General features: G+C 39.5%; 1 protein-coding gene across 1 annotated transcript; it reads left to right on the plus strand.

The window, feature by feature from the left end:
• Positions 1 to 288: 288 nt before the first annotated feature.
• On the plus strand, positions 289 to 27,709 carry LOC137261602 (resistance to inhibitors of cholinesterase protein 3-like). Its single transcript, XM_067799380.1, has 6 exons — positions 289 to 517; positions 4,984 to 5,084; positions 7,450 to 7,593; positions 15,932 to 16,130; positions 22,380 to 22,492; positions 23,771 to 27,709. The coding sequence occupies exons 1-6, from the start codon at positions 385 to 387 to the stop codon at positions 24,152 to 24,154; spliced, it is 1,074 nt and encodes a 357-aa protein (XP_067655481.1). The 5' UTR covers positions 289 to 384; the 3' UTR covers positions 24,155 to 27,709.
• The last annotated feature ends 284 nt before the right edge of the window (positions 27,710 to 27,993 follow it).

Consider the following 27,993-nt stretch of genomic DNA (forward strand, 5'->3'; position numbering starts at 1 on the left):
ACTTAAGTCTATGGCCTTTTTGACTTTCCACTGGCCCGTTAACTTTCCATTGGTCGTTTTGACCAGTTCCCGAACACATTCTAGTAAGAATTAACCACTGGTGTCTTGTTATATGCTTTCAGTTGTACAAAACATACGTCCTAATACTATGGGATTTTTTTCCCCTCTCTACACCAATATTTAGTCGTTTTGATTATATTTTCCATAGCCGTTTTTGACTTAGTCCTTCTTTTCCGGTTTGCTACTTTGTTACATTTTCGACTTGTGCTGTTTTTGTCCGGCGACAAATGTGTACTTCCGGTTGACTACCACCACCACCACCATCATCATAGGTCCAAACAGAACTGCGACTGCAGTCCAAACAGAACCACAAATCTATTCAAAATGTCGTCTATCAAAACAGTTGCTACTTTTGCTATCATTATTGGCTGTTTTGCCGTTCTGTACCCGAGGTTTCTTCATCCTATGATGCTGCGTATATTTGGACTTCAAACAAAGAGATCAGATGACGTATCAGGTGCACAATATTTACGATGTTTACAATTACGCATTCAAGTAACGAAATATTCCTCCATATTTGCTAACAGCGTTTAAACAGTGTCCTCCAGTCACTTTGTCACGCGGGAAAAATTTCCGCCCGTAACGCCCGTAGTTGTTTTTGATCGTTCTATGCCGCAGACCTATTAATACCCAGGCACGGTAATGTTGCAAAAAATACGGGGAACAGAAAGAACTCTTTCCGTCCATATTTCGCAATCCGAAATTGTATGTTATTTTTCTCATACAACTGATGGTGACTGGTATTGTTAATAATAAATATTCATTACTGTGTATGTGTGTTTCCTTAGCAACGCAATGAAATGTATCTACAACCGGGCCCTGATTTCTCGAAACAAACTTAAAGGGGCACTGATGCGGAGCGAATAATGTTTCTCGCCAACGGTCGAATTACGAAACCAAACCGCAAATTGGTCAGCGCCCGCTCCTTCGACCGTGACGGACAAAGGAACTGGGCTCCTGTCCATATTAGCAGAATTTCTTCACCTTAACAGTCAGGAGGCCGGATGCCCATCATATGCCATTTATTTAAAAATATCCATGGTATTCCTTGTCTGATCGTAACCAAATATCCCAGCAGTGTAGTTCTTTTCGGATGCTTGGATGGTATAGTTACTGATCCAATTTGATCCTATTTCTGTGTTTTTAACCTCGATATTTAATCATGTTACATGAAAATATGATGTCTGCAGGCATGTAGCAAGCCATTTGTTTCAGTAAGATTGCAAAGCTTTATATATATAGGTAGTTTTGAGTGTTGGTTCAGCGGTGATAGCAAATATCATACGTAAATTTTGGTAGCTATGGTAGCTACAATGGTTTATTATTTATGATAATAAAAACACACAGTTGATTTATTTGAATTCGTAAACAAAAAACGATGACTTTGCCTTTGGTAGAGAAATCTGAAAATTTTCTTACGTAAAAAAACCCTTATTTCACCTATTTACCCAAGTACACGCCAAATGCCTGTGTGTATTCCTTATGTAACGAAATTCCGTTGGTATCCGCAAAACAGTTTCGGCCCATAAGTGTTTTCAGGCTGCATGCGACACAGAGATTACATCTTCCTTGCTGTAACTCGCGTTTGATGGTGTAAACCTACACGTGTTATTTGTCATCATTCTCTGGATGGTCAATTAATGAATTTATAACAGGTATAATTAGTAGTAACACCACTTCGGTTACTCAACAAAGGTTCCCATTTGGCATTTCTCCTGTCTGGAGTAAATACTCAACATTATGAATTAAGGTCTGTAATGGCAAATGTATTGTATGTTATGTAATATGTGCATGTAAGTGATGCAAGAGGGTTTATCAGCTGAGTTACAAACACAAACATCGATCAAAGGATTAACCGATAACACACTGATTGATTAATTACTTTTATCTTCTAGCGGATTTGTCAAAAGGCAGAGTGTGTAGATGACTACACCCTGTCGTAAAGAGTGAGTGCAAAAACAACATCCTCCCTTCAAAGAATTAACCACCCTTGCGTTGATTGATTGATTGCTCATTATTGGTTAACTAAATTACTTAGAATAGTGGACATCATACAGTTAGTTGCCAGGTGTGCTATCTTGGGAGACCAATGAGAGGTTTATCTGGTTTTCACCAACGAAAGACGTGAAATGATGTGTTACTTTTTCGCAAATGAGACAGTTGTAAGACACGCGACACAGAGCAGGACTATTTACCAGCTGCAGATGAATGGAATACGATTTCTTTTACGTGGATATTGATGGATACATTCCTGAACAAGGTAGTAGCCTGACATTGTTGCTATAAAATTAGTCTGTTTTACATTCATTATTTGCATTTTGTTTTAATTTATTTGTTGTAGCATTCAGCAGAATCTGTATGACAGAAAACACACACTAGATCGCGTATGTGTGTGAAATAGGATCCACATTGGCAATTTATACAATGTATAGATGTTGCTGTTATGAAATTTACTATGAGTATAAGCAGATTGTGTGTTCTTTTATTAATTTTCGGAATCATACAAATATGAAAATAAACCAATTAGGGTTATGAGACAAAATATAGAGATGTACATTGGCTTCCTAATAGTTTTTTACCACTTCTACCACTGGCAAATGATTAACCTTCAAAGTGTTTCATTCGTTTTCATAATACATTTGTTATGAAGTAAAAATGACTTCACCTAAGTTGATCTGTCTATAATTAAACTATCAATTGCGCTTACGGAATGAGCAGCAGAGGTCACGAACCAGTCACGAATTCTGGGATATCATCCGGGTACGCACGGGAGAAAAACAATAACAAAAGTTTACACCAGTCCACGGAAATTGCTCCGCATCAGTGCCCCTTTAAGTCTGAGTTTTGACTTAAGTTCAAGTTTTGCTCAAATTTGAGAAAATGCAGGAACATGCACTTCCCACAATGAAAGGAAATTGGTATCCAGTTCAAACATAGTAGACAATCTGAATTTGGTGGACAGATTTCTTTAGTTGTTTGGACTTTTCAAGTCTAAGAAATGCAGTTGAGATAAAATTTAGCTGTTTCAAATTGTCAAACTCATTTTGAGATTTGAGCTAAAATTTAAGTTTGTTTTGAGAAATCAGGCCCGGGGTTGAAAAGTTTTTTCCCACAATGGCTACAGTACACCAGAGAGTTATTAGGGGGTGTATATTAAGCAATGACTTTTTAGCAGAAAAATAAAACTTACTTACCTGTAAAAGTCAGAACTTTAGTGATTTTACCAAGCTAACTACAGTCACTGACCAAAAGTGAGTTCTCAGTGGTGTGACGTGACAGAATTTCCTGATTTTGTATCTCAGATTTAAAACTCAATAACTTTGTGAACTGAAATGATAAATGATACTCACATGAAATTTGAGCTGGCCATGGCAAAGTACGAATTCCATTGTCATTTTTCCACTGATTGGCTTGTAATGAAATATGGCATGGGGCGTTGTCCTTTTGAAATATCCATGGTCTGTTCGTGAAATGTCTAGTAATAACAGGCCACAAATTTTCATCTAGAATGTTAATATACATGTTTGTATTCATATTGCCATCAACAGAAGTGAGTGTCCCAACACCATGACAAGTGATGCAGCCCCAGAACATCACCGCTATCACTTTCTGGTTTTCGTGATTGGTGTGAACACCCAAACATGCGGGGAGTAATCTCTCATTTTTCTTCCTCCAAACTAAAACTTTATGATCCCTTCCGATTTGTATTTGAGTCTCGTCACTGAAAATAATTTGTTTCCAGTTATCTCTTCCCCACTGCAGTTTAATGCGGCAAAATCTGAGTGAGCATTCTCTGTTTACGGGTGATATGGTGATTTTCTTGGAAACAAGATGTTGTTTGCAGCCCTGGACAAACAATCATCTCCAAACAGTTCTAGTTCTAGTTCCTCTAGTTTGAGGAATTTTTGCATTTAAACTGTCAGTGATGTACCTCAAACTACTCCGCCGATTCCGTTTTACAAGACGAAATAACTTCCCATCACTGCGTCTTGATGATTTTCTTGGCTGACCGCTTCTGCATCTGTTTTCACATGAACTGGTGTTCCAAAATCATTGTAGAAATTTCTGAACTGTTCTAGGGTTAATTCTGACTATTTCTGCAGTTTTATAGCTCGATTTCCCTTGTTGGGATAAAGAAACAGTTATTTGTTTCTGATCAGGTGTCACTTGAATTCCGTGAGCAGGCATTGGGAAGCAGATGACAATAATTGTAAACAAAGGGGAAGTAACTGCTGCAACCGGTGTTTTGGACCCTATGAAATATTACCATACTATGTTTCATGACATTTTATGGTCATAAACAGACGTTAAACGATTATTCTTCACCTGACGTCCACGCCATATTCAGTACAGTCAGTCTTGCGAACTCATTTTTGGCCACTGACTGTATGTCACTGAGTAAGTTTGCTAAGCAGTTATGTACTGCCTTATGCCATACCAAATCAAAATCAGTTTAAAAATAATGGAAATGATTTCATAAAAACTCACTCACTGAAATACCCACTTCAGAAAAATACAATGGGTACAGTATCCACATAAGCTAAATCTTATCTGGAGCTCTGGGAACCAGTGAATGGCCAAGCTAGAAGTCATCAACAGAGCACAATTGCATCATGATGTGTTGATCAGTTCAGTCTGATATAAATGTATAGAGAAAAATTAGTGTGTACTTGGAAAAATGAATGAGTTTGGTTTTACACCACTTTTAGCAATATTTCAGCAAAATCACAAGAAGTGGAAAAAACACTTGTATAAATATTCAAAGTGTAAAGGATGATATGTTGAAAGGTTTGCTAGTTGAGACAAACTTCTTGCTAATGTGATCTGGAGTGAGCAATTACGTGGTATATCCAACTATTACTGTGTTGTTTGTTGCGGCTTTATTTTGTTAATAGGCATTATGTATGGTGTTTTAATCTGCAGATACTCCCCCAGGACGGAATATGCACTCCGGCATGCGTCCTGAAGACCGTCTCCCTCCTCACATGGGACATCAGGGAGGTGATCATAGACAACACATGAGGGTCAGTTGAGTGAAGACAGTATTTAATATAAACCAAAAGTCACTCTGATTGTTTAAAAAACATGATCAAATGGTATTTGATTCCCAGACCTTTCGCTGCGTATTGACATGTAGAAACATCACAAACAATTGTTTTGTTGTATCATCAGCAGTGGTGAGGTCATTCAAAGCATACTGTCACGTAAAGTCAGAATGACAGTGAAACCCTTTGGTTTACATCTTTGTTTACAATGTTGAACATCAAGTGTGGGCCAATTTCCGGGTGTTATTTAGTATTTTAAGCACAGGAATATTGCATTTGAAACCTTCGGCTAATGCCGTCAAATACTCAATAATACCTGTAAATTGGCCACCACATGATGTTTATCTCCTAAATTAAGCAGCTGACGTGAACTAGGCTACATGTTTCTGTTCACAATAACTTGAGTATTATTGTCGCTGGTTTATCAACTCTCTTTTTGTTTTGTTTGTTTTTCATACCACATTTTGTACAAGCATGTTCTATTGAAAATCAGCTCTAACCCAGATATTAATGTTAGCCGTATTTGGTTGTCTCTTAGGACCAATAGCTGGCTGAAGGAGGCACATTCTATCATGGGTCCACACAGATCCTGATGGAGAGAATTGTTTCTGATTGACATCAGCCACTGAATTTCTGTTCCAGACTTGATTATTTATAAGCCGTTGTCATTAGGCAGAGATTTTGCTGAATGTGGCATTAAGCAACAAACAAATAATTTATGAAGATCTGATGGATGCAAGATCATCAGATACATTACTGTGAAAAATGACTATACAGTAAAGTTCACTTATAAAGTACATGCTTACAACGAATTGCCGGTTACAACAAACAAATTCAGAGATCCTGACTGCTTTCTTATATATTTTTATGAATTAGCTACAGTATACACCGAACACTGATAGTACGAATTATCTGTTACAACAAACAAATTGACAGGTCCCTCTGTGCTATTTCACGCGATAATTGACGTGTTTATAATGAACAGCTGATCCGATTCCACTCACGTGTCATCTCACTTGTCACCAATTAGCTTGTGAAAACAAACAGGCTTCCTCACATGGGATCAAAGGGATAATAAAATAAACTTACCTGTGAACTTTTATCATTTATTTAATCTTGTTAATCTTGTTAACATTGTCAAGGCATAAATAGCGATCTGGGATTTTATTTTCTGTGTGAAGATGATCTTGTCTGAAACCAGTGATGTGGTGACGATTCTTGGTAATTTCCGAATATTCATGAACATTCCTGAATCGCTTAGAATGAACTTCGCTTACAACGAACTGAAAACAACAGTCCCTTTGAGTTCGTTATAAACGAATATTACTGTATGTGTGTATTTGATGATAATGCAAAACACTTTTCAGTCAACTAAATTGTGACTGCATTATTTCCTATGCTAGTCATGTGAAGCCATGTGAAATGACATGGTCATTCACTCATGTACTAAAGGTATGTAACAATCACTAACTGGGAATTTGTAACACCAAATGGGATCCTCAAAGGTAAGTTTAAATCAGTCATTGTATTAAATGTCTCAAAATATATAGGTGGCACGAACCCAAATACCGTCTGCAACATTTGTCCTGGTTTTACTTTTGAGACGACCCATCCTACCTGTTTCTTTTTGTAATGATCGTGAGACCCTGTGGTAGCTACATCCTTTGTAGTTTCAGTATTAACATTAGTTTTACGTCAGCTATCATTTATAATGAATTGAAGTCTAATCACAAAATGGGCATTTCAGAAGTGTCCTTTGTAATACAATATCATCACACCATGGTCTGTCCCAATAAGTTGATTTGGACTTATAAAAAAGTGCATTGCTCGTGTATGCACTAATTTCTCCTCAGTAAAGTCATTTTTTCATGTTTCCTATCTCTCTACCACTAGATTGGCACTAGATTCTCCTCAGTAAAGTCATTTTTTCATGTTTCCTATCTCTCTACCACTAGATTGAGTTTAACAGATATTTCACACATTCACTTATTGTCGATATATAATTTGTAGATATAGTATTTTTCTATATCCAACAATACTTTAGTACATATATTCCATAAACTATCCCTTTGCAATTATGTATTAGCACTAAATTTGGCTGACTATTAATGATGCCTAAGTCAAATCTGTACAGGGACAACATCTATACATTTTGGTAGATGACTTACCTATAATTCTCCTGTAGCAGCACAAAAACAAGTGCACAGCATATAAACTTGCATTTTATTAATGAGGTGCCATGACTCACTGACAAAGAAATGAAAGCATGCAAGAAAAACGAGGAAGATCTGAATGTTTGAAGCAGGACATAAAAGTCAAATGCGAATGATTTGCTGTTTTTCAGCCTGGTCCCCACCCTGGCATGCGAGCAGCAGCAGAGATGCAACGACAGCAAACTCAGCATGGAGGTGGGCGTGGCATGATGGGTATTGTCCTGCCTATGTATGCAGTGGGCATTGTCCTGTATCTCGTCTATACCCTTGTCAAGGTAACCAGCATTGGCAGATGTTGTGACATCAGCCATAGGATCACTTTATTGTATATATTTGAAGAATGTCAACCAAAAGTGTTTTGTGGGCAAGACTAAATGTCTACGTTTCAAAACGTGTGTTTGACACTGAAAAACTGCTTAGTGGGCGAACTTTTTGTTGCGAGGGGCAGTAAATCTCCTTTTGAAATGATACAAGCAACAGTCCAACTTCTTGCTTCCGGTCTGGATCCAGACTCAATGTGCACTGCAACAACTTGCTATGTGTAAAGACAGAACCCAACTCGCACATTGCCTTGCACACCTTCATTGAAAAAACGATCGTTTACAACAAAAAGCCTTTAATGGAAACAGGTTTTGATTTGAATTTTGTTACGCTTAAAAATTTGCTGTGACAAAGGTTTATGAAATCGCCTCAGAACCAGCAAAATATGAGCTAAAGTCAAGTCTAAAATATTTAAAAATGTGTATTGACCAAAGAGCAAGATACATTGATCCACAATAGACGTTTCTAGTACAATGCATCTGAGTTAAATCTAAACTAATGGGTCACTGTTTCTTGAACGTTCAAGCACTGTGCCAGCACATCGCCATTAACTTAGAACTTTCTCATTTGGTGATTTATTTACCAACAACACATAGTAAAGGGAGGCAACTCTAAAGCGCTACCTTAAATGAAAAGGCATGCTGCCAAAATACCATTACTGTGATATGAAATGTGACCCATAATAACTATCACTTAGTCAATAATAATACAAATTACAGAAAATACACCCTCTTAACACTTTGAGTTTAGAAAAGCATCGTTTGTGTAATTTACAAGTGCCGTACGAATTGACACAATAGAAGATAATGAGGAAAACGCCATGAAAAATCATTATATTGTCACAGCATTTCCTACGACAAAACAGGAGACTATGCAAGTCCCCAGTGTCAAGGCATCTCTGAAATAATGAAAATTCTTTTTATATATTATCAACCATTGTGTTATTTTCAACAGTAATTCTTTAACTATTGCTGCATTAAAATTTTACAAATAGTTCCCATACTACCACCAGTCTCAATGTAATAAAATCAGAGATACATCTCCAACCAAGGAGTTTCCAATAGAACCTTTTTATGGACAACTTATGATTGTTACACGTCCCTGACAATTGAAGAAATTCAGTGTAGAATGTAACATCTAGGTATAAACATTTACATTATGTCTTGAGCATCAGTACATCATTCATCTGAATCCATGTTGGATATTTTCATGTATACTTACATAAATGCACCTATTATCCAAGCAGTTAGTGGGTTGCAGAAGCACCAGTCACCATAGCTTGAAATAGAATATTTACCCCTTGTAAATATGTCCATCAGTCAGTGTTCTCAGTCATTTTATATATGTGAATTTATTGATTTGTTTCTTACAAAACATTAAAACCACTTAAAGCTCTTAAAATAAATAGTCATTTACAGAGATTTGTCCCAATAAACAACAGATAATTCTGACCACCCAAGAGGATGTTTATGATAGAATTACATGACATAACAGAGCACATGCTATCTGACTTAAACTTTATATTCTGGTTTTCATTCAACACTTCTTAAAGGAAAGATTAGGTTATGTCTGTTTGCTAGGCATTAACACAGAACATGTGTTAAAAATCAAATATATGTTTTTGATGACATAAATTAGAATTTAACCCCACAATTATTCTATGGAGATATGTAAGGTAAGATAATACTGGTCGATAATATTGTCCATATAGTGGAAATTTTCATTGCACAGTTCCATGTCTCAGTCACATTAAAATAAACATAAAAAAACATCTTTACACAACAACAGCATAAAAAGAACAGCTATCTTGAAAATTACATACAATCCCTTTTCCTATTTATTTCACGTATACTTGATGGTATAAAAGAACAGTGGGCACTGTTTGTTCGTAATGTCGGCACACCCAGTCTACAGCCTGAAGGGAGAATGGAATATTCCGAAATTGAACATGAGTCGTTTTTCTTTTGGTAATTTGCTGCTCATGAAAATAGCCGATACTTTCCAAAGATAGACCACTTATTATTGATGAAGTATTAAGAATTTTGAGCAATTTCTTTTGGTTTTTGAACAGACAGGTTCCCATACCAGCATAGAAAAATAAAAGTTAGAACAGACTGGATAAAACATCATAAGCACCATAATGCAACTCTAGAAGACACAAGCGAAAATATACCTGCATTTAAAGCAAAAAGTCTTTAAAGGTCACATGCAACGTAAAACACAACTTTGTAGTTTCTGATACCTTTCGGTATGCACTTCAAACAATTCATCAAAAATGCCAATTCAGCCTATGAAGTTGGAAAAAAAAATGGGATGAAAAAAGCCCACGAAATAGGTGTTCAAACAATTCACTAATATTTTTCCTTATCCGGACTCATGCTAATTCCTTACCTCCTATTCCCTGGCGAACTGGTAGTGGAACACCTGAAATCCCTTGAAGTTCCCTTCTAAAAAGAAGCAGACGTAAAGTACACTCACCCATGTGTAGCCTCCCTCTTCCCACGCCTAGGTCATGTGACCAGCCATGCTTTTTACTCTCTCCTTATCGCCCGACGTGGGCAGCTGGAGGCACCTGAGGGTCCCCATACGGTGATAAGTTCTTTCTTTATTTTGGTCTTTAAACTAAATTCTTCTCGTATACAGTATTTGTATTTGTATATGCATTATATGTTATCAAATTTGTCATAATTAATGTCTTATTAAGCGTGTATTTCTTCAATTAAGACTTAGTCTCAATTGATGAAATCGTGTCAGCTATGTAGATTGCGGCTGTCGGCGGTTGATCCTCATTTAATTTACCTGACGTTCAAACCCATATGTTCTTCTAATAATCATTGTAAATTTTGTATAGAATTGTCTGATTCTGAATTTACTCTCTATACACGGTCTGTTTGCATTAGTCATTTCTAAAACAAGAGATTTAATGTCTGGTAATTTGTTAACTATGTCTGCTGAGTTTCATTCCAGTGAAATGTCTTACTATTCTCCGAGGCTAGGTCTGGGGTCCGGTGTGTCGTCCCCTGTATCTCAGAAGAGCATTCGTCAGAGCACCTTCACCATCCAATGACGCTAATGAAGCTAATACCTATATGATGATGGATGACAACATTGATACACTTACGTTCCCACCGATACCTCCGATATCTATGATTCCTGAGATGTTATCTGCGGCATTTAAGTCAGCAACTAAGTTTCAAGAACAACATGTGCCGTCATTCAATGCATGTCGCTTCCCTCTACATCATATGGAGCCATTCGTCAGAGCACCAGGCGTGGATGAAGCTTATAAGATTATCAGTGCAGCCCACAATAAATCTTACAAGGTAGATGACAAGAGGCTTGCACAGCCCGACACCACTACGAGGCATACTTTCTTTTGGACTGGTGTTTGAGAGCCATCAACGAAACTCTCATTGCAAAGTTCAGTAATCTGGAGGATTAATGAGGAGGGAAGAATGATCCTGTCAGCATTGGTAACTCAGAAGAAGGATCAGCAATTTATGGCTGATCACTAAGCTTCTCCTACGGCGGGATTGAATTTACTTCATCGACAAGGTCTCCTATCTACAGTGTCATGGGGTGAGAACTTTACCAAACCTTTGTATCAAGTTCCATTGTCAGCACCTACTCTCTTAGATGGGAAGATTGAAGAGGTAGCTAGGACGGTTGCTCAAGACCCCAGAGAAGTTATGATGATCAAGTCTATCGACACTCTGTCATCAGTACTTATGCAGACTAATCAACGTTACACCCTTAAGTCCAAGTTCTCCAGGGTTCAAAGAGCAAGAGATAAAAAGTTCAATATGCGTGAAGAGAGGACATCTTTGTCGCTTCCATGGAGAAAACAACCACCCTGAGACATCCAGCATTGCCTCTAGGAGTGGGAGAAGAGGGCGTTATTGAAGATCAGGTTCAGAACGACTGGAGTCTTCCACCCCCAGCCGTCCATCTCAAGTGGGAGGACGTCTTCAACTTTACTGGGAAAATTGGAGAATCTTCCAAGATGACTGTCATGAAAATTCTGAGAGAGGGCTACAAGATCTTGCTGGGAATCATTCCACCGCTCACAAGAACACCAACTCCTTTTATCTATGCAACACATCAACTGGACAAGTTGACCAACGCCATAGCAACATTGTTAAAGAAAGCAGCAGTAGAAGTTATACAGCCCAATCTTCCTGGTACCCAAGAAGAATTCCAAAGATAAATTTCAACTTAAATACAACATGAAGGCATTCAACAAGAACTTCCTTCAAAAACCAGAGCGTTTCAAGAGGGTACATCTGCCTCAACTAAAACTCCTTATTCATCCAGAAGATAACCTCGCCAACATCAATTTACAAGATGCATACCTGCACATCCCGATACATCGAGAGTCCAGCAAATATCTGCGCTTCCTTTTCAACGGTCAACACTACCAATGGAAGGTCCTACCGTTTGGAATATCTTCGGCTCCATGGCTTTTTACACAGGTAACCAAGCCCATAGTCAACTATCTACACCTGAGGGGGTTATGTAGTGCCTTTTTTCTGGACGACGGCATAGAAGTACATCAAGAGAAAAGTCAACTCAGACTACAGTTTGATTTCACCATCAGGCTACCAACACAACTGGGATGGTTAGTAAACCAAATGAAGTTGGAGTTAGAACCTCAACGAGATCTCAATTTCCTCAGGATTTGTTTCATCACAACATTGAATCAGATTGTCGTCCCAGAGGACTGGTGGGTCAAGATTCAAGACATGATAATGCAAGCTCTACTCTCTCCACTGACACTTCGACAATGGCAGTGTCTATTGGGTCTCCTCATGTCAGCACAAGACATGACCAGAAGAGGAAGACTACAGCTGCATCTGTTACAATGATTCTTGAATCTTCTGCTCCCAGACAATCTGAAGCCTTTTTCACTTTGGTGGACTCACCGATCAAACGTTTGCGCAGGGACTTATATGGTAGAGCCGGCATTCAACAACCATCTCTACGTAAACGCATCGTTGCAAGGACGGGGAGCTCATCTAGACAACGAGGTAGCAGCAGGGATGTGGACTAAAGGAGAGCAAGCTCTTCATATCAACCAGTTGGAGATGAAAGCGGTCATTCATGCGATCCATCGCTGGGCAACAATGTTGAAAGACAAACTACTGATGATACACACAGACAGTGGCCTTTTACATGAAAAAACAGGGGTCAACAAGATCGCCATCTCTTCTACACCTGACATTTCAACTCTTCGATCTAGTCGGCAGTATTGGCTAACTAATGCCGAACAAATAAAATAAAAGCATGTCACATACCAGAGCTTGCAACATTATGGCAGATGCCTTGTCTCGTCTTCTTCATCCATCACCAACAGAGTGGATGCTGCATTGGGAGGCGTTTCAACTAATCAGCCAGACATTCAGATTGCCGCAAACAGACTTACTTGCAACAAGGTTCAACAAACAGACAACAACGTTTGTATCCCCAGTACCGGATCTGTTAGCCTGGGCAACAGACGCTCTCAGCATCCCATGGGAAGGACTAAACGCATTTGCATTTCCCCCTCCAGTGCTGCTACCAAAAGTCATAGAGAAAATAAAGAGAAGACCAAGAGGCTACAACAGACTATGGTCGCGCCTTATTGGCCAATGAGACATTGGTTTTCAACACTCATAGAAGAGTTAGGACAACCAGTACTACAACTACCAGATTGGAAAAATCTTCTCGTTCACCCACACACGAAAAAGGCGCACGGAAACCCATCTGTATTCCGACTTCATGTGTGGAGCGTATTAAAAACTGTTTAAAACACAGAGGATACTCGGCGAGAGCAGCTAAAGCAGTTACTTTTGCCTTATGGAAATCCACTCGCACCCTTTATGATGACAAATGGAAGTGGTTTGAGACATACACCAAGAAGAAAGGTTTCACAGCGATGAAGGCTACATATCCACAGATAGCAGAATATCTATGTCACCTACGACAGTCCAGAGGTCTGAAAGGTTCTACATTATCTACATATTTGGCAGCTCTCAGCTCCATTGTCACCATGGAAACAGGAACCAAGTTGACTAAAGTACCTGAGTTACTTGCCTTCGCTCTTTCAAGTTGGAAGATCAACAGAGTAGATTTAGAGCTCCAGTATGGGATCTAAACATCGTACTTCAACATCTCACAAGTGATGTTTACGAACTGCTTGATCAGACCTCCATCGAACTGCTAACTGAGAAGACGCTGTTTTTTTATTGCCTTGGCTACAGCTGCACAAATGTCAGAAATTCATGCTCTAGGCTTTAACCGCACAAGTTTTGATGCAAATAATGAACAGACAGCCCATCTGGGTTTACGATGGGATTTTATTGCGAAAAATCAATTGCCAGGTCATCGGGATAGCCGATTTCGCATACCGGCATTATCTTCAATATTAGGACCACAGGATTTATCGTTATGCCCAGTGAGAGCCTTGAAGATATACATCACACGTACTAAGTCTAGAAGGCAACTGTTCAAGCGTCTGTTTAGCCCCATATCCACTGAGACACCTACGGAAGTATCCCGCAACACTATCTCAGTGTGGATCAGAGCTGTTATATTGAGGGCCTATAAAGCAGCAGGATTGGATCCTCCACGAGCTTCCAGCCCACACAAAGTTAGAGCCTTGGCTTCTACACTAGCGCTACATGGGAATGGCTCGCTATCAACTATAATGGAGGGCTGCTTTTGGAAGTCAAACACAGTGTTTGCCAACCATTATCTACGAGACGTAGCCACAGAGGATGTCTCTGGCATTAATCAGTTTGGGCCACTTGTTGTTGCTCAGCTACTAACAGTTCCCGGAAGTCATTGAGTTCACTCACCCGTTTTATCACGTAACTTGTGGAAGCCAGACGCTGTGCGGTTTATAATGGTGGAAAGTCCATGCACGTGTCTTAAACAGACTAGCATGAGTGATTAGGACCCTGTACTTGTAATGTAGATACTTGTACATGAAGAAGGGTTGCAATTAGTTCTGATTTCAATATCTCGAGAATTAGTTGCATCAGAAACTAGCAGGACACTAGTTACTGTCGATTTAACACATTCCAGTCAATGAAATGTGCGGCTGAAGACAATGAATATCAGAAGGGCAGGACCATATTATCGCCATTACAAGTTCCCGTTTGGACGTATTTTTGACAACCAGCAGAATCCAGCATGGCCTGACCCACCGCCGTTTCTGTTGGATTCTGTAAGCAATTAGCATGAGTCAGGACAAGAAGAAATATGTAATTTTCTGAATAAAATTGATATTTTATACTTATCCTGACTCACAACAAAAGCCCTCCCAGCCACCCTGCACAGGCACGCTGAATTCCTATATTCGCGTGTCGGGCGATATACAAGGAGAGAGTAACAAGCATGGCCAATCACATGACCCAGGCACGGGAAAAGGGAGGCTACACATGAGTGAGTGTATGTTACGTCCGCTTCTTTTTAGAAGGAAACGTCTAGGGATTTCAGGTGTTCCACTACCTTCGATAGGGAAGAGGAGATAAGCAGTTAGCATGAGTCAGGATAAGCATAAAATATCAATGTTATTAAAAAAATTAAATTTTCATCCAGCGCTGAGAGAAAAAGTGGTTTCAGCTGTGCGCAGTGAGTATGTTCGCGGAGCTTGAAACAGTATGCCTGCCCAGTGAATGAGGTAGTGAGTAGTAGTCTAATCTTGGTTATGTACATAAACAAATAAATAAATAAATAATCTACTTGTTACATATTAAACATGTTGATTGTGATAAGCTGACTGTGTCCCAAAGAAAGCTCAGTGTCTGGTTTATTGACACCTATATGTCTGCCTGCCTGTCTGCTAATGACAACATGCAGTGCTCAACTTCAATTACTGACCATTTTCAATTTGAAATTGAAACCCATCAGACTTATAAGCCATAAACAAAGAGCCGGCAAGCATATCGGCAAATGAACCAGTGGCCAATGACAAAACATCATTACACGTGAGTGCAAACCAACCAGCCCTGACTGGGTTTGGTCTCATGGCTGTGTCGGTTCGAGGGAGGTAAACCCAAATAAAATATATTGCACTTTTGATTTGCAATTATATGCTTGTATTTGTTTTTCACAATCACCAATGCATTTTATATATCATGAACAAGTGATAACTTTGTTTTAATTACGTTTGTTTTTTGGGTTGACCTTTAAGAATGGCACGTCTGGATGATCAACTACTTTATGAAGGTCCAGGTACTATGAGTACATCACCCATGGAGGTTGGGTTGCTTGAAATGTTCTCTAACTAGACATGAACATTGTTTCCAGGTGTTTGGAAAGAAGGATAAAGAGATGGAATCCAGCAGCAACTGGGGCAGCCTCACTGGCACTCATGCTGCCTACAGCAATCCCTTGTCCCAAACCCCACTGGACCCACTCAAGACACAAGATATCAACAGCATAATAAGCAAGGACAAGAAGAAGGAACTTGAAAACCTGTTGCTGAAAGCAGATGATAAAAGTATCAGTAAGAATCAAATTTGTCACCTTTGTGGACTGTATCATGAATATGAGAGAAGTGCTTTGCTGTTGCAATTTCTTTGACAAGAATATTCAGTCGTTCTACTTTTCAAATTAACTTTTCTTTGCAATCGACTCTGACTGACTAATAGCTGTGTTGAGTTTTGAAAACTCATATTTTTTACTTACCTTACCATAATTCTATAGCATATTACCTCAAGCTTCGCTTGGTAGGAGATCTGAGAGAGTTGAATTTGCTATTCAATCTTGAATGGCTTCCTCGAATTCGACGACTGTAATGATACGGAAGTATCTGGATATCTCCCCCACTATTGTCCCCACTATTCCACGAGAACTTCATTTTTACTTAAAACGTCGTCTTGTCTAGACGTGTTTGAGTTGCTACCTTTTTTTTTTCAGCTAATTAAGTTTGATTTACTAGGCTATTTACACTTATTCCTTTCATAAGTTCTTGGTGTTTTGGTAGGTAATATATTTCCATCTTTGTGTCGATTATGGCATATAAATTCCCTATCGTACACTTGTTGGCTACCTCGTACGAGACACGGTCGCGTGTCTCCTATTTTATGTGGTAATTTTACGTGGATCTATTTTGTTTGTAGACGGATTGGTTTCTGTTGATATTTCTTCCGCCGTATTTAAGCTTTTGTGTTTCATTTTTTGACACATGTTGCTGTATCTAGTGTAATTTTGCTGTCCCTATCGGAGGGGCAGCCATTCCACTTGTCATTTGCAAAGCAGCTGCTGCACATGCAACTGGAGCAGTCCATTACGTGGTAAGGGGCCAGGCGGTCTCGGCCCTAGTGTCAGCAACGTCGTCGGCTGTTGATTTGACTGAAGTTGACGAGTCCTGGTTGGAGAAATTGATGTCATTATTCCTGTGACAGGGCAAGGTGCTTCACGACCTATTGGGGCATGTCTGTACAGTGTTGGCTATGACAACGGTGGTGCATAGAATGGGTTTTTAGACGCATGTTCGTGGCAGGAGGAGTTCAAAGGGAAGAAACGCTACGTCCTGAGGAGAGAATCTGTCAGATCTGCCTTTGCCAGATGTCACAGCCAGGGCAAAATGGCAGCCGATTGTCATAAGCCTACAGACTCAACCAGGGATGCCCACACCCCAGCAGATGGAAGGGGAAGCGGCACTATTCAAGACGTTGAGGGTGTTACCTGTCACGACTGGGATTTCCTGCCCTGAGCCTTGCCAGTTTTTCCTACGCTGGTAGGCAGGAGACTGGGGATCTTTTGGAGGAACTGGTCCATCCTCGAAGATCCTTATATTACAATTTGTCTACATCAGCTTCAAGCAGCTGGACAGGGCATCGTTTGACCACTGAACGAGGAAGACGGTGTTTCTGTTGGCACTAGCGACAGCGGCGAGAGTTTGTGAAATTCACGCGCTGGATGTGACCAGGGTCCAGTTTGAACAGACCAGACATGGTACTGTACACCTGGGCCTTCTCTGGGATTTCCTGCTGAAGAACCAGCTGCCAGGTCAACCAGACAGGTTTTTCACCATCCCCCCTCTTACTGCCATCATCGGACCAGAGGATCGGGAAGAGCAGTTACTGTGTCTGGTTTGGGCCCTCAGATCATATATCAGGAAGGCCTCTCCTCACTATAAAGAGGTTGTTCCTGCCCTTTTCCATGACTGCTAGAGGGAAGTCACCAGGAACACACTAGCCTTATGGTTGAGACAGACCATCCTGGCAGCTTACGACGCAAAGAATCTTCCGCACCCATTGTCTAACAACCCGCGCGAGATTAGAGTGCTAGCATCAACAATGGCTTTGCACAGGAACTGTACAGTTCCCGACATCATGGCGGGATGCTTCTTGCGGTCCTCTACAGTGTTTCCTAGCCATTACTTGCTGGACTTGGTGGTGGAACATGTGGAGGGGCTGCAGTCTTTCGGACCGTGAATGAATCCTCTCCGACATGGCAACAGTAACATCGTATGGTTTTGCCAACATTGACTGGGTGGACTGGGACACATAATCACAGTACTTTGTCCAAGTGTACTGCACGTTGCTGCACCCGCAACTAGTTGTATGCACGTATTCATGTGGCCGCCATCTGGTCATATACCAACGGCACGGATTCATGGGTTCTTTTAAGTGCACAGGGTTGTGTACTGCACACTAGGGGTTGTGACAGCACGGAAAGAGTCAGCACACAAAGTTGACTCCAAGATTTTTACACAGGTGGGCTCAATCCCGACACCTGAACCTCACTGGATCCCTAGCCTGGCACTTAAGCCGGCTTGCCCACCCTGCCCCAAAATATTCAGCTAATCTGCAGCAATTCCAACTAAAATTTCCCTCTTCAAATCTGTAATCCTAAAATGACATTGAATAGATGGATTTTTTGTTTTTAATACTTGAAACAAGTTCAAGAACAAGAACAAGTTCAAGACAAACATGTTGGCATCTGTTATGGTCAGACTCTCTGACTTTGTTGAACCATGAATCATGCCATCGTATCCCAGTGTGTAGATCGATGCTCATGCCATAGATGACTTCATTGTCAAGTCTAGACTCAATTATTTACAGACTCTTTTCAAACTGCGAGATACTGGTAAACACATAGAAGATGATCCACGACCTGACAACTGACCCCAATTTGCATCCTTGGGAACGCCCCACAGAACGATCCACTTGAAACAAGAGGGAGACAGGTTGTCTGATAAATATCGAGAAGTTCATTTTCCCCGTGCGTTTCACGCATGAATTGTTATAGCACACTTGATTTGGGAACAGGCACAATCCCAACGAATTGATTCAACACAATATCCTGAGCAAATATGTTTAGGACCACCGATCCATTTCATGAAGCAAATGACATTTTCCTGGGTTTTTTTTAACGAAATTGTTGAATATCTAAAATGCGTGTTAATGCCCCAATCATCTACTTGTCTTCGTCTTACCTAAAGGTTAGCGTGGAATATCAGTATCTTATGCCTGAAATTGCAGTCTTATCATTCGAAGGAATATGCGGTGTTGTCTTAATGGGTAAAGTTCACTTTTCGTCTGCTAAATATTAAATAGATAATAACTACATATAGTTAATTGTGTTTCATTTAACTTTTTAATGTTTTAAAAGTTATCTGTTACTGAATGGTGGTGGCTAAATCAGAGTAGCAAGGGGGAAATATTTTTATCCCATAATTTTGTTCCTATTTCTCTGTATGGGCTGATTTTCGTCCATAATTCAGCTGGTGATCGACCAGGAATACATGTCTTGGAAATTTATATAACCGGTTCCAGAGAAATGTTTAGTATTCAAACAATATTTCCAAATTTCTGTCATATTTTTATTGTGGTCACCAAAATTGTGTACGGAAAACTGAAAATACCTTTTGACATTGGTAAGTCAGTGAGAAATATCTTTGTACACAAATTTGTTGGTTTGGGGATTACTCAGTACCAGACTCAGTAGATTTATCAGTGACTAAAAAAATATAAAATACAGACAACTCACCAAAGATTACTCTTTTCTTTTGACAAAGTATGGGAACAGTAAAAACCTGATATAGTATGTGTCAATTATTGTACAAGACACAACAATGCTGGAAAATTAGGCAAACATACTGATTTATGCTTTAATTATCACTCTCTGAATCAGTCTCGGTGTCTGAATCACTTGCAAGTCCTAAGTCAATCACTAGTCTGTCAATTTCCCTTTCTACAGCAATTTCGCGTTGCCAGTAACCATCTTCAATTGTTTTAACATGTTTACAACATTCCGACCATTCTTTTGCACCAATTGCAGACATCCTTTCATTTATTGCAACTCGTAAGGAACTTTTTGTGAACTGCAAGTTTTGTGAAGCGACATAATTTTTCACATTTGCCCAAATTAACTCAATCGGGTTTAGTTCTGCGTGGTATGGAGGGAGACGTAATACATCATGACCATGTTGCTTCAACATCGTGTCTGCTGTGTAGACAGGGCCCGATTTGTTGGATTTTGCAAGAAACAAAAGTTCGGCTTTAAGCATTTTCTCATCAAATGAGATATTGCGCCTTTGTAGCCACGCTTTTATGTAATCTTTTCTGTTGGCGGTTGTCTGACATTTGTCCACTTGCTTGCTATGATATGGTGCATTATCCATGACGATGACAGAGTGTAGTGGAAGGTTTGGGATCAACTTTTCCTGGAGCCATTTGGAAAAATTATCAAAGTTCATCTCGTCATGATAGTCTGCTGATTTGAGATTGGAATCAAAAACAAGCAAAGCATTTGGAACAAAACCGTTTTTACCCCCTGCATGAACCACAATAAGCCGAGGTCCGGTGCCAGACGGAGGTTGAACCCCATTTATTACGACTTCAACCTCAAGTTGCCAACACTTTGGGACAATGTGGTGTACATGCAACCATGTTTCATCGATAAAGATGGGTGTTCGATTTTCTTGTTTGTATTTCTTTATTGCACGCAAGTATTGCAAACGCTTGGAAACAATGTCTTTACGTCATTAAAAGTTTACGGTTTGACTGCGTTTTTCGCCCCCTAAACCCCATGTCTTTGAGATTTTTTCGAAAACTTTCCTTAGAACCCTTGTAGTTCAACTGGCACTTTGCCATATCATACATCGTATCCAGAGTGGGTAGTTGTTTTTTTACGCCATATAAACTTTGTACAAATTGACGAACTGCACACCGGTCGAAATCATCAAGTTTGTAACTGCAAGTTTTGGGTTTGCGCAAATTGGTGGGACTGATAAATGTAGGTCCACTCACACTCCTACCACCTTCTGCCTTAATGCGCTTTAAAGTCGCTGTTTAAAGTCCAGTAGCTAGGCTACTTTGTAAAAGAGAATCTGCTTTGCTTGCACAATTTTTGTCCATATACATGATAACATTGTATGCTATATCCCTCACCTGAGAATGAACTATTTGCCCATGTTTTCCTTACTTGGACATTGAAATCTGTTTAACAGTATTGAGACAGGTGTAAAACAGTAGCGTGACAGGTATTACACAGTAGCGAGACAGGTGTTAATCAGTAGCGGTGTTGATATCATGTCATGGTTAGCATGTATTGCACGTGCATAATTGTCAAGCTACCTGTAGCAGCCAAGTATACTCGCCCAATTCGTTGTACCGCCTCTCTTGTCACAAATGTGTTTAGTGCGCAGGATCATCCAATATGTGTCTAGCAGTAATCCATCACAGTTACGATCAAATGGGATGAGCATCATGGACAGTCAGGATTTGCACATCCATGTAACATATTTTTCCTCCTGATATTAGCATCAGACTCACTAACCATGGTGATTTGGTTGACACATGCCATTATATCCCAGTTGCATGGTGTGATGCTAATGATGTTGATAACTGGATTGTCTGGTCCAGAATTGATTTACAGACCACTGCCATATTGCTGGAATATTGCTTAGTGCAGCGTTAAACAACCAACAAACCAACTGACTGTGAAGTGACCTGAATTCTGATAGTGACGGACAGCTCTGATTCTGGATTTCTTTCAAAGTTGGGATTACAGATAAATCCAACAGTAAGCTATTGCATTATCTGCGGGATAGGTGCATAAACATCAGATATATTAGATATTGATAGTATATTTGATTAACGGGTTACTCAGAAGTAAGATTATGTAAGATTATGTTCACCATTTGTGTATTGTGCTTGTATTTACGCCAAGGTTGTAATGTATGATTTTAATATTATGTTTGAAAAGAGATAAACCTTTGATAGCTTTCAAATGTTAGCATATCCTATATTTTTTTGTTTTGTTTTTATAAAAATTCTGCAAATTCTGTTTGTGAAACAATTGCAACTGGTATTGAAACACAGATCTAATGGGGTCATTTGCAAAATGTGAGGGCCATGGTCATTCATTCATCCAGAAGTGCTTGTAGCTATGTGGAACCAAAGGCATCTGTTTTTCTGAAATGTATATATTCAACAGAAACTGCATATAGCATTCTTATGTGGCTGATTGTGGCGTGTGACTAATTCTTTTACAGTTATTTATATTAGACATATGTTTCAGAAAGAGGAAGTTACTTTTTTCTTTCCTAAATGGGCTGCAATAGGAGTGTGTGTAGACGAAATTTTCATTAGTACATATATATTTTATTACTGACGAGTGGGGTGATCATCAATTGAAATTACACTTTCATTGTTTCTGGATGATGTGTTTTGAATATGCTACCTTCTTTTACTGACTTGCATGTGTCTGCTTTTTTTAAAGTATGGTATTACATCCACAGGTGAAGCGGAGATGAAAGAGTTGCAGCGACGACTGGAGGAAACAGAATCACAGATGACGCAGATCCTTGCAGCCATGCGACTGGTTCAGAACAAAGTTGTCGACCAAACTCAGGTACACCACCCAGTACAGGGGACTACATCCTGGTGGGGTGGGGTAACCAGACCATACATAGGTTCACCACCCAGTACATGGGACTACATCCTGGTAGGGTGGGGTAGCCAGACCATGCTGCGATTCACCACCCCAGTACATGGGACTACATCCTGGTGGGGTGGGGTAGCCAGACCATACTGAGGTTCACCACCCAGTACATGGGACTACATCCTGGTGGGGTGGGGTAGCCAGACCATACTGAGGTTCACCACCCAGTACATGGGACTACATCCAGGTGGGGTGGGGTAGCCAGACCATCCTGAGGTTCACCACCCAGTGCATGGGACTACATCCTGGTGGGGTGGGTTAGCCAGACCATACTGAGGTTCACCACCCAGTACATGGGACTACATTCTAGTGGAGTGGGGTAGCCAGACCATACTGAGGTTCACCACCCAGTACATGGGACTACATCCTGGTGGGGTGGGGTAGGACGGTAGAAATTATCCAGACAAAAGACAGACCATACCCAGGTACACCATTCAGTACATGGGACTACGTTCTGATGTGGTGGGGTTGGGTTTTTGTAGGTTGGGTAGGGTTGGGAAGAAGTGCTTCAGACTTACACCAGGTGCACCACAGTTCATAGAACTACATCCATCAGTTCAGTTGCAAGTTCTACAAGTGGATGTGTTATCGTCAAGTTGGAAACGAATATATGCTGAGGTATTCCCACCATAGGCAGATTGTTAAGAAAGTTGGAGGATGAGGATTGCTCCAGTTTCATGTCTCCGGTTTGGCTAAGGAGACAATGGTTTCTGAAGTTTTTCCACCACAAACAGATATAACAATCAAACTGAAAAAGCACCACATCTTCTCTCAGTCCAGACTGGACCTAGTAGTAGTCACAGCCAGTTTCTGTCTTTTGTACATCTGAACCAGTGGCACAATCTAAGTGACCCATTCATCTGTCACATATACTCTGGGATACATTATGCTGTTGTGGAGAAGAGAATTGGAAAATTTCAGTGCAACCCATGATGGCAGACCCTTGAAGATCTGGGCTAGAAGTGGTCTTCCTTCAGTAACCCATGCTTATTGTAAGAAGTATCTAACAGGATCGGGTAGTCAGACTCACTGACTTGGTTGACATGTCAGCATTGTGTCTTCATTGTGTAGATTGATGCTCATGCTGTTAATCACTGGAATGTCTGGTCCAGATACATCTTTACTGGCAATGTTGTAATGGAGAACTGTTATTAATGGAAATTTCTGTTTTTATTATCTCTTATTTAGGAACAGAGAGGCAGGTCTCAAGACTCTAGCCCAGACATGGATAGTTTTGAGATTGTCAACAAAGGGAGGAAGATAAATAAGAGCGAGACAGACCAAGAGACACCAGAAGAGGGCAAGGCTGGTACAACTGGTGCTGGTGAAGTGGACAATGTTGGGATGGAGGAAGCTGGCCACTGTCACTCCGCACATAAAAGAGAAGACAAAGAGCAGGCACGTTGTGACGGAGAAGACTCAAGACAAGACAAGGATGGTGACCCTGAGGAAGACAACAGAAAGGGAGATGAGAGCATAGAGGAGGTAGATGATGTGATACTGCAGAGCAGAGAGGATACAGATGAGAAGAATGTGCGCCATCGTCAAGTATCTCAGCCTCAGGCGCAATGAAGCCAATAAAGCCTTGAATTATTCTTGTTATTTCTTTCCAAACACAAGTGTTGTTTTTCAAATTCCTTTGTAGACTTTTGACCAATGAAGTGGCTAAATATAACCCAGCAATCAACTCAGAAATTATAAAATCTTTATGGTCGGAGCAATCAAGATAATTTGCTAATTTGAATTTTTCAGGATTTGAATGCCTGAGGCATATTGTGCAGCTAAACATTGTGTTCAAATTTATGTTATATAGCATTTGGTTCCCAGAAAATTAATTTGGAACTGACAATATTATTCTGCATGTTTTATCAAAATATGGTATCTCTAATGATCACAGTTGGTTAACTTGATATTTGTTTAAACTCTCCCTGCAGTTTTCATAATTGTTACAAGCAACTGTAGATGTGCAGGTATACAGTTGATATAAACAACATACAATATGTGCCATCAGTTTGGTGGGGTTATAAAACTTTGTTATGATTGCTGTCTTTAGGAATTTAGATATTGTTCGAATCTGTTTGTTCTGAGGTTAATACTTAAAGGGCAGTGTCACTGTTCTCAATCATAAACCAGAAACAAATAACACCTGTAACATGTACATTCATAATTAATCCAAAATATGTATAAGTATTGCTCAGTGATGCATCAACCTTTTGGTATTTATGTTTGTGCAATATTTGACAGAATCTCATGGTCATGTTTACAGACCTTATTGTTAGACTGTGCACATTGGGATCTTGTGTGTCAGCTTTAAAGGTTGTCTTGACGTGAAGGTCCTACTAGCTCTACTAGCTCTCTCTGCGGTTTACCTGAGTTATGTTGTTTGACTAAGGAAGTTAAATATAGTGGAAGCCCTCTAAACTGGCATACGTTGGGACCGGCAAAAATATGCTGGTATAGCGAGCATGCCAGTTTAGTGAACTTTGCCCTTTTCAGCCTGAGAATGATATCCTGTATGTATTCCGTGTGTTGTAAAATACGACTGAACGTGTTGATAGTCATCATCAGTGTATTAATTTTGTCAAATTTACTGTTTTCATTCGCACATTTTGTTTAAGACTTTATGTTTTCTTCAAGTTTAGTTTCATACACTTGACATCCAGGCACAGCGAGTGACTGACAAATTGGGAAATTCATTTAATTCAGTTTAATTTGCCAAGTGACACATGCCGCTCACCAGTTTATCTTACCCTACTTATGCTTAACAACCATGCTTAACTGTAATCCAATGTGTTGTTAATACACATTCAGCCAATCAACAGGAGAGCCAGGATAGTGGATGCTGGTTTTGTGAGCATTAACTACTGCACAAACAGTCAACTGGGTGGTCTTTATTGTGCCGAAGTACTGGATTGGCTGACGCCGGATTAGAGGGCATGCAAATTATCATGAATTAACTAGCTTCTGCCGCAACCAAATTCTAGTGCCGATATTGATAGCATGCTGGATTGGAGGTATGCCGGTTTTGAGGGCGTCCACTGTACTAATAAAGAGTGAAAAAGGACTGAAAAATTCCTGTGTTTTTTTTCCATTTTATGTGACAAAGGAAATATGTGCAGTGCTATGAGTGGATTAAAATTTAATCATTTGTGATAATAATTTAACTGTATTTCTGTAATTAATTCTGTAACTGTAAATTAATAACGGTAAGAATGTCTTTCTTTAAGGCATTATCCGTACTTGGCTCGTGGGATATTTTAATTTGCATGTCTGCTATATGCTTGTTGTGATGCCCAACACTGAATTCTTAATGTTCCTTTGAATGGATATAGATGTCATACAGTCTTTCAAATCCAAAAGGCGCTGCTACTCATACTAAAGGTATTGAGGGCTTAACTTTGAAACAGCCACATTTTCCTTACATGGCTGGTATAAATGCCTTTCTTCCAACACATCAATGTGCAAGAAGATCAACTAGTATTGTCATATGTTGATTGTCAAATCCTACAAGACTAACTTTAGTACACACTAAAAAGTAACTGGCAATATATTTCTCCTTTTTTGTTTGGTGAAACCAACCCTCATCTGGACTCTTTCTCTCTGAAGGTTAAAAGGATTAGCAACGTAAAAGCAGACTTATTTTGTACAGTACTAGGACAGGATCATCTTAAACTTGTAGAAGTGGCTGTATTTTCTGTAGATGTGCATTTATGTCAGAAAGATCATGTGTGTGAATGTCCTTTGTTAGTTACTTAAACTGTTAGCGTGTCTTAGCATTATGTTTCAAAGACTGTAATAATGTTAGGACAATGCTATGATGTATGGATGTAGCAAGCTTTATTGCTCACCTGACACTAAGTCAAATGACCCTGAGTTATGGTCTGCTTGTGTGCTAGCAGTGTCTGGTAACATCTACTCCTATGTTCAAACAGGCAATGAAGCTGAAATATGGCATGCTTGTCACCACAAGTAGGGACTATGGAATTTATTCAAGCTGCTTGAATATGATTTTCAATGTGACTGTTATGACAAAAACAGAGATGCCAACTACTTGGCTGTAGTCAGTATGAATGTTAGCCTCAAATTGCACCAATACGATTGCACTAGAAATTCTACAGAATTTGAAGTAAGTACATTACAATTCTCATATATATATATTTGGACTTCACTTGCCTTCCTTTTATCAAATTTAATGGCATTTTAATCACTGCAAGTAACAGTTTGTCTACTGTTGTAGGTATGTGAAATTAAGAAATTAAGAGTTCTGTTTTGATTAGTGTCATATTATCTTTCTCAAAATCCATCATGATTTTAAGTATTCAGTTGACTCCTAATTTTACGGTCAAACTAGTAATATTGATCCTTCTATTTGCAGCACTTTTGGGTTGGCATCTCTGCAGTAGGTTCTATTTTGTAGGTGAACATGGAGGGGTTGTAATATTACTGGTGACAATGTACCATTATGTGGTAACTTTGACCATGTCGTATTTTCCATGTAGTCAGCTGTGTGTAAACATCAGGGAAACTGTTTAACTGGTAAACATGCCACCAGTGATGAGACATGGATTTGCCCCATTGGTGATTCGAAGTCTGTTTGGGCGCACAGCAATAAAGGCTTTTGTTTATGGTAACTGACATGTATCAGGTGACTGTCATCTTGACAGTGTCCTCTATTTATGTGTTGTTGTACAACTGTCTTATGCAGTATCTCCAAAGGCCTAGTGAGATGTTCCAAAATTCAAACTTGGAAAGATGTGAAAGTCATTTGGCTAACTTGTTGGTCTTTTGTGAAAGTGCACCAAGGTAGAAATTGAAGATATTTGTTGTGTGTAGAATGTTTTATAGTGAATGTTCTTATTTATTTATTCTTGTTTGGGTTGCTAATGTTGAAAATATATAGGTGAGGTACACACCTTTAAGGCTGTTTTATCAACCAAACTCAAATTAAAAAGGTTACTTTGACACGAATGAGAGGAACAACTGGATAGCCAAATATACCTGTGTGTTACTGGTTGATATTATAAGAAACTTTACTGTGGTAGTTATCTGATTTATTGATAACAATCCTTGATCATGTTAACTTTACAAGTTGTATTTATTCATGGTTTTATAAATGTATTTACATTGCAAATGTGTTTGTTATATATTGAATGTGTACATGGTGATCCTCATATGCAAGGTTTCTGAAACATACTGGCAAGTTGTTTTAATTCATACTTGCAGCAGTATAAAAGCTACAAATCATGCACATTTACTATGACAGTTGGCATGGATCCAAGGTCATTGATCTGATGCTGATTATAAATATGTTTGCTCCAATTTGATTTCTGATGCATCACATACTTGTGACAGATAGTCAGGTCCTCATACCTGACATAATGCCTTCTATAACCTGAAAACACAAGTTGCTG

The sequence above is a fragment of the Haliotis asinina genome, chromosome 14, assembly GCF_037392515.1.
Source record: "Haliotis asinina isolate JCU_RB_2024 chromosome 14, JCU_Hal_asi_v2, whole genome shotgun sequence".
Lineage (NCBI taxonomy): Eukaryota > Metazoa > Mollusca > Gastropoda > Lepetellida > Haliotidae > Haliotis > Haliotis asinina.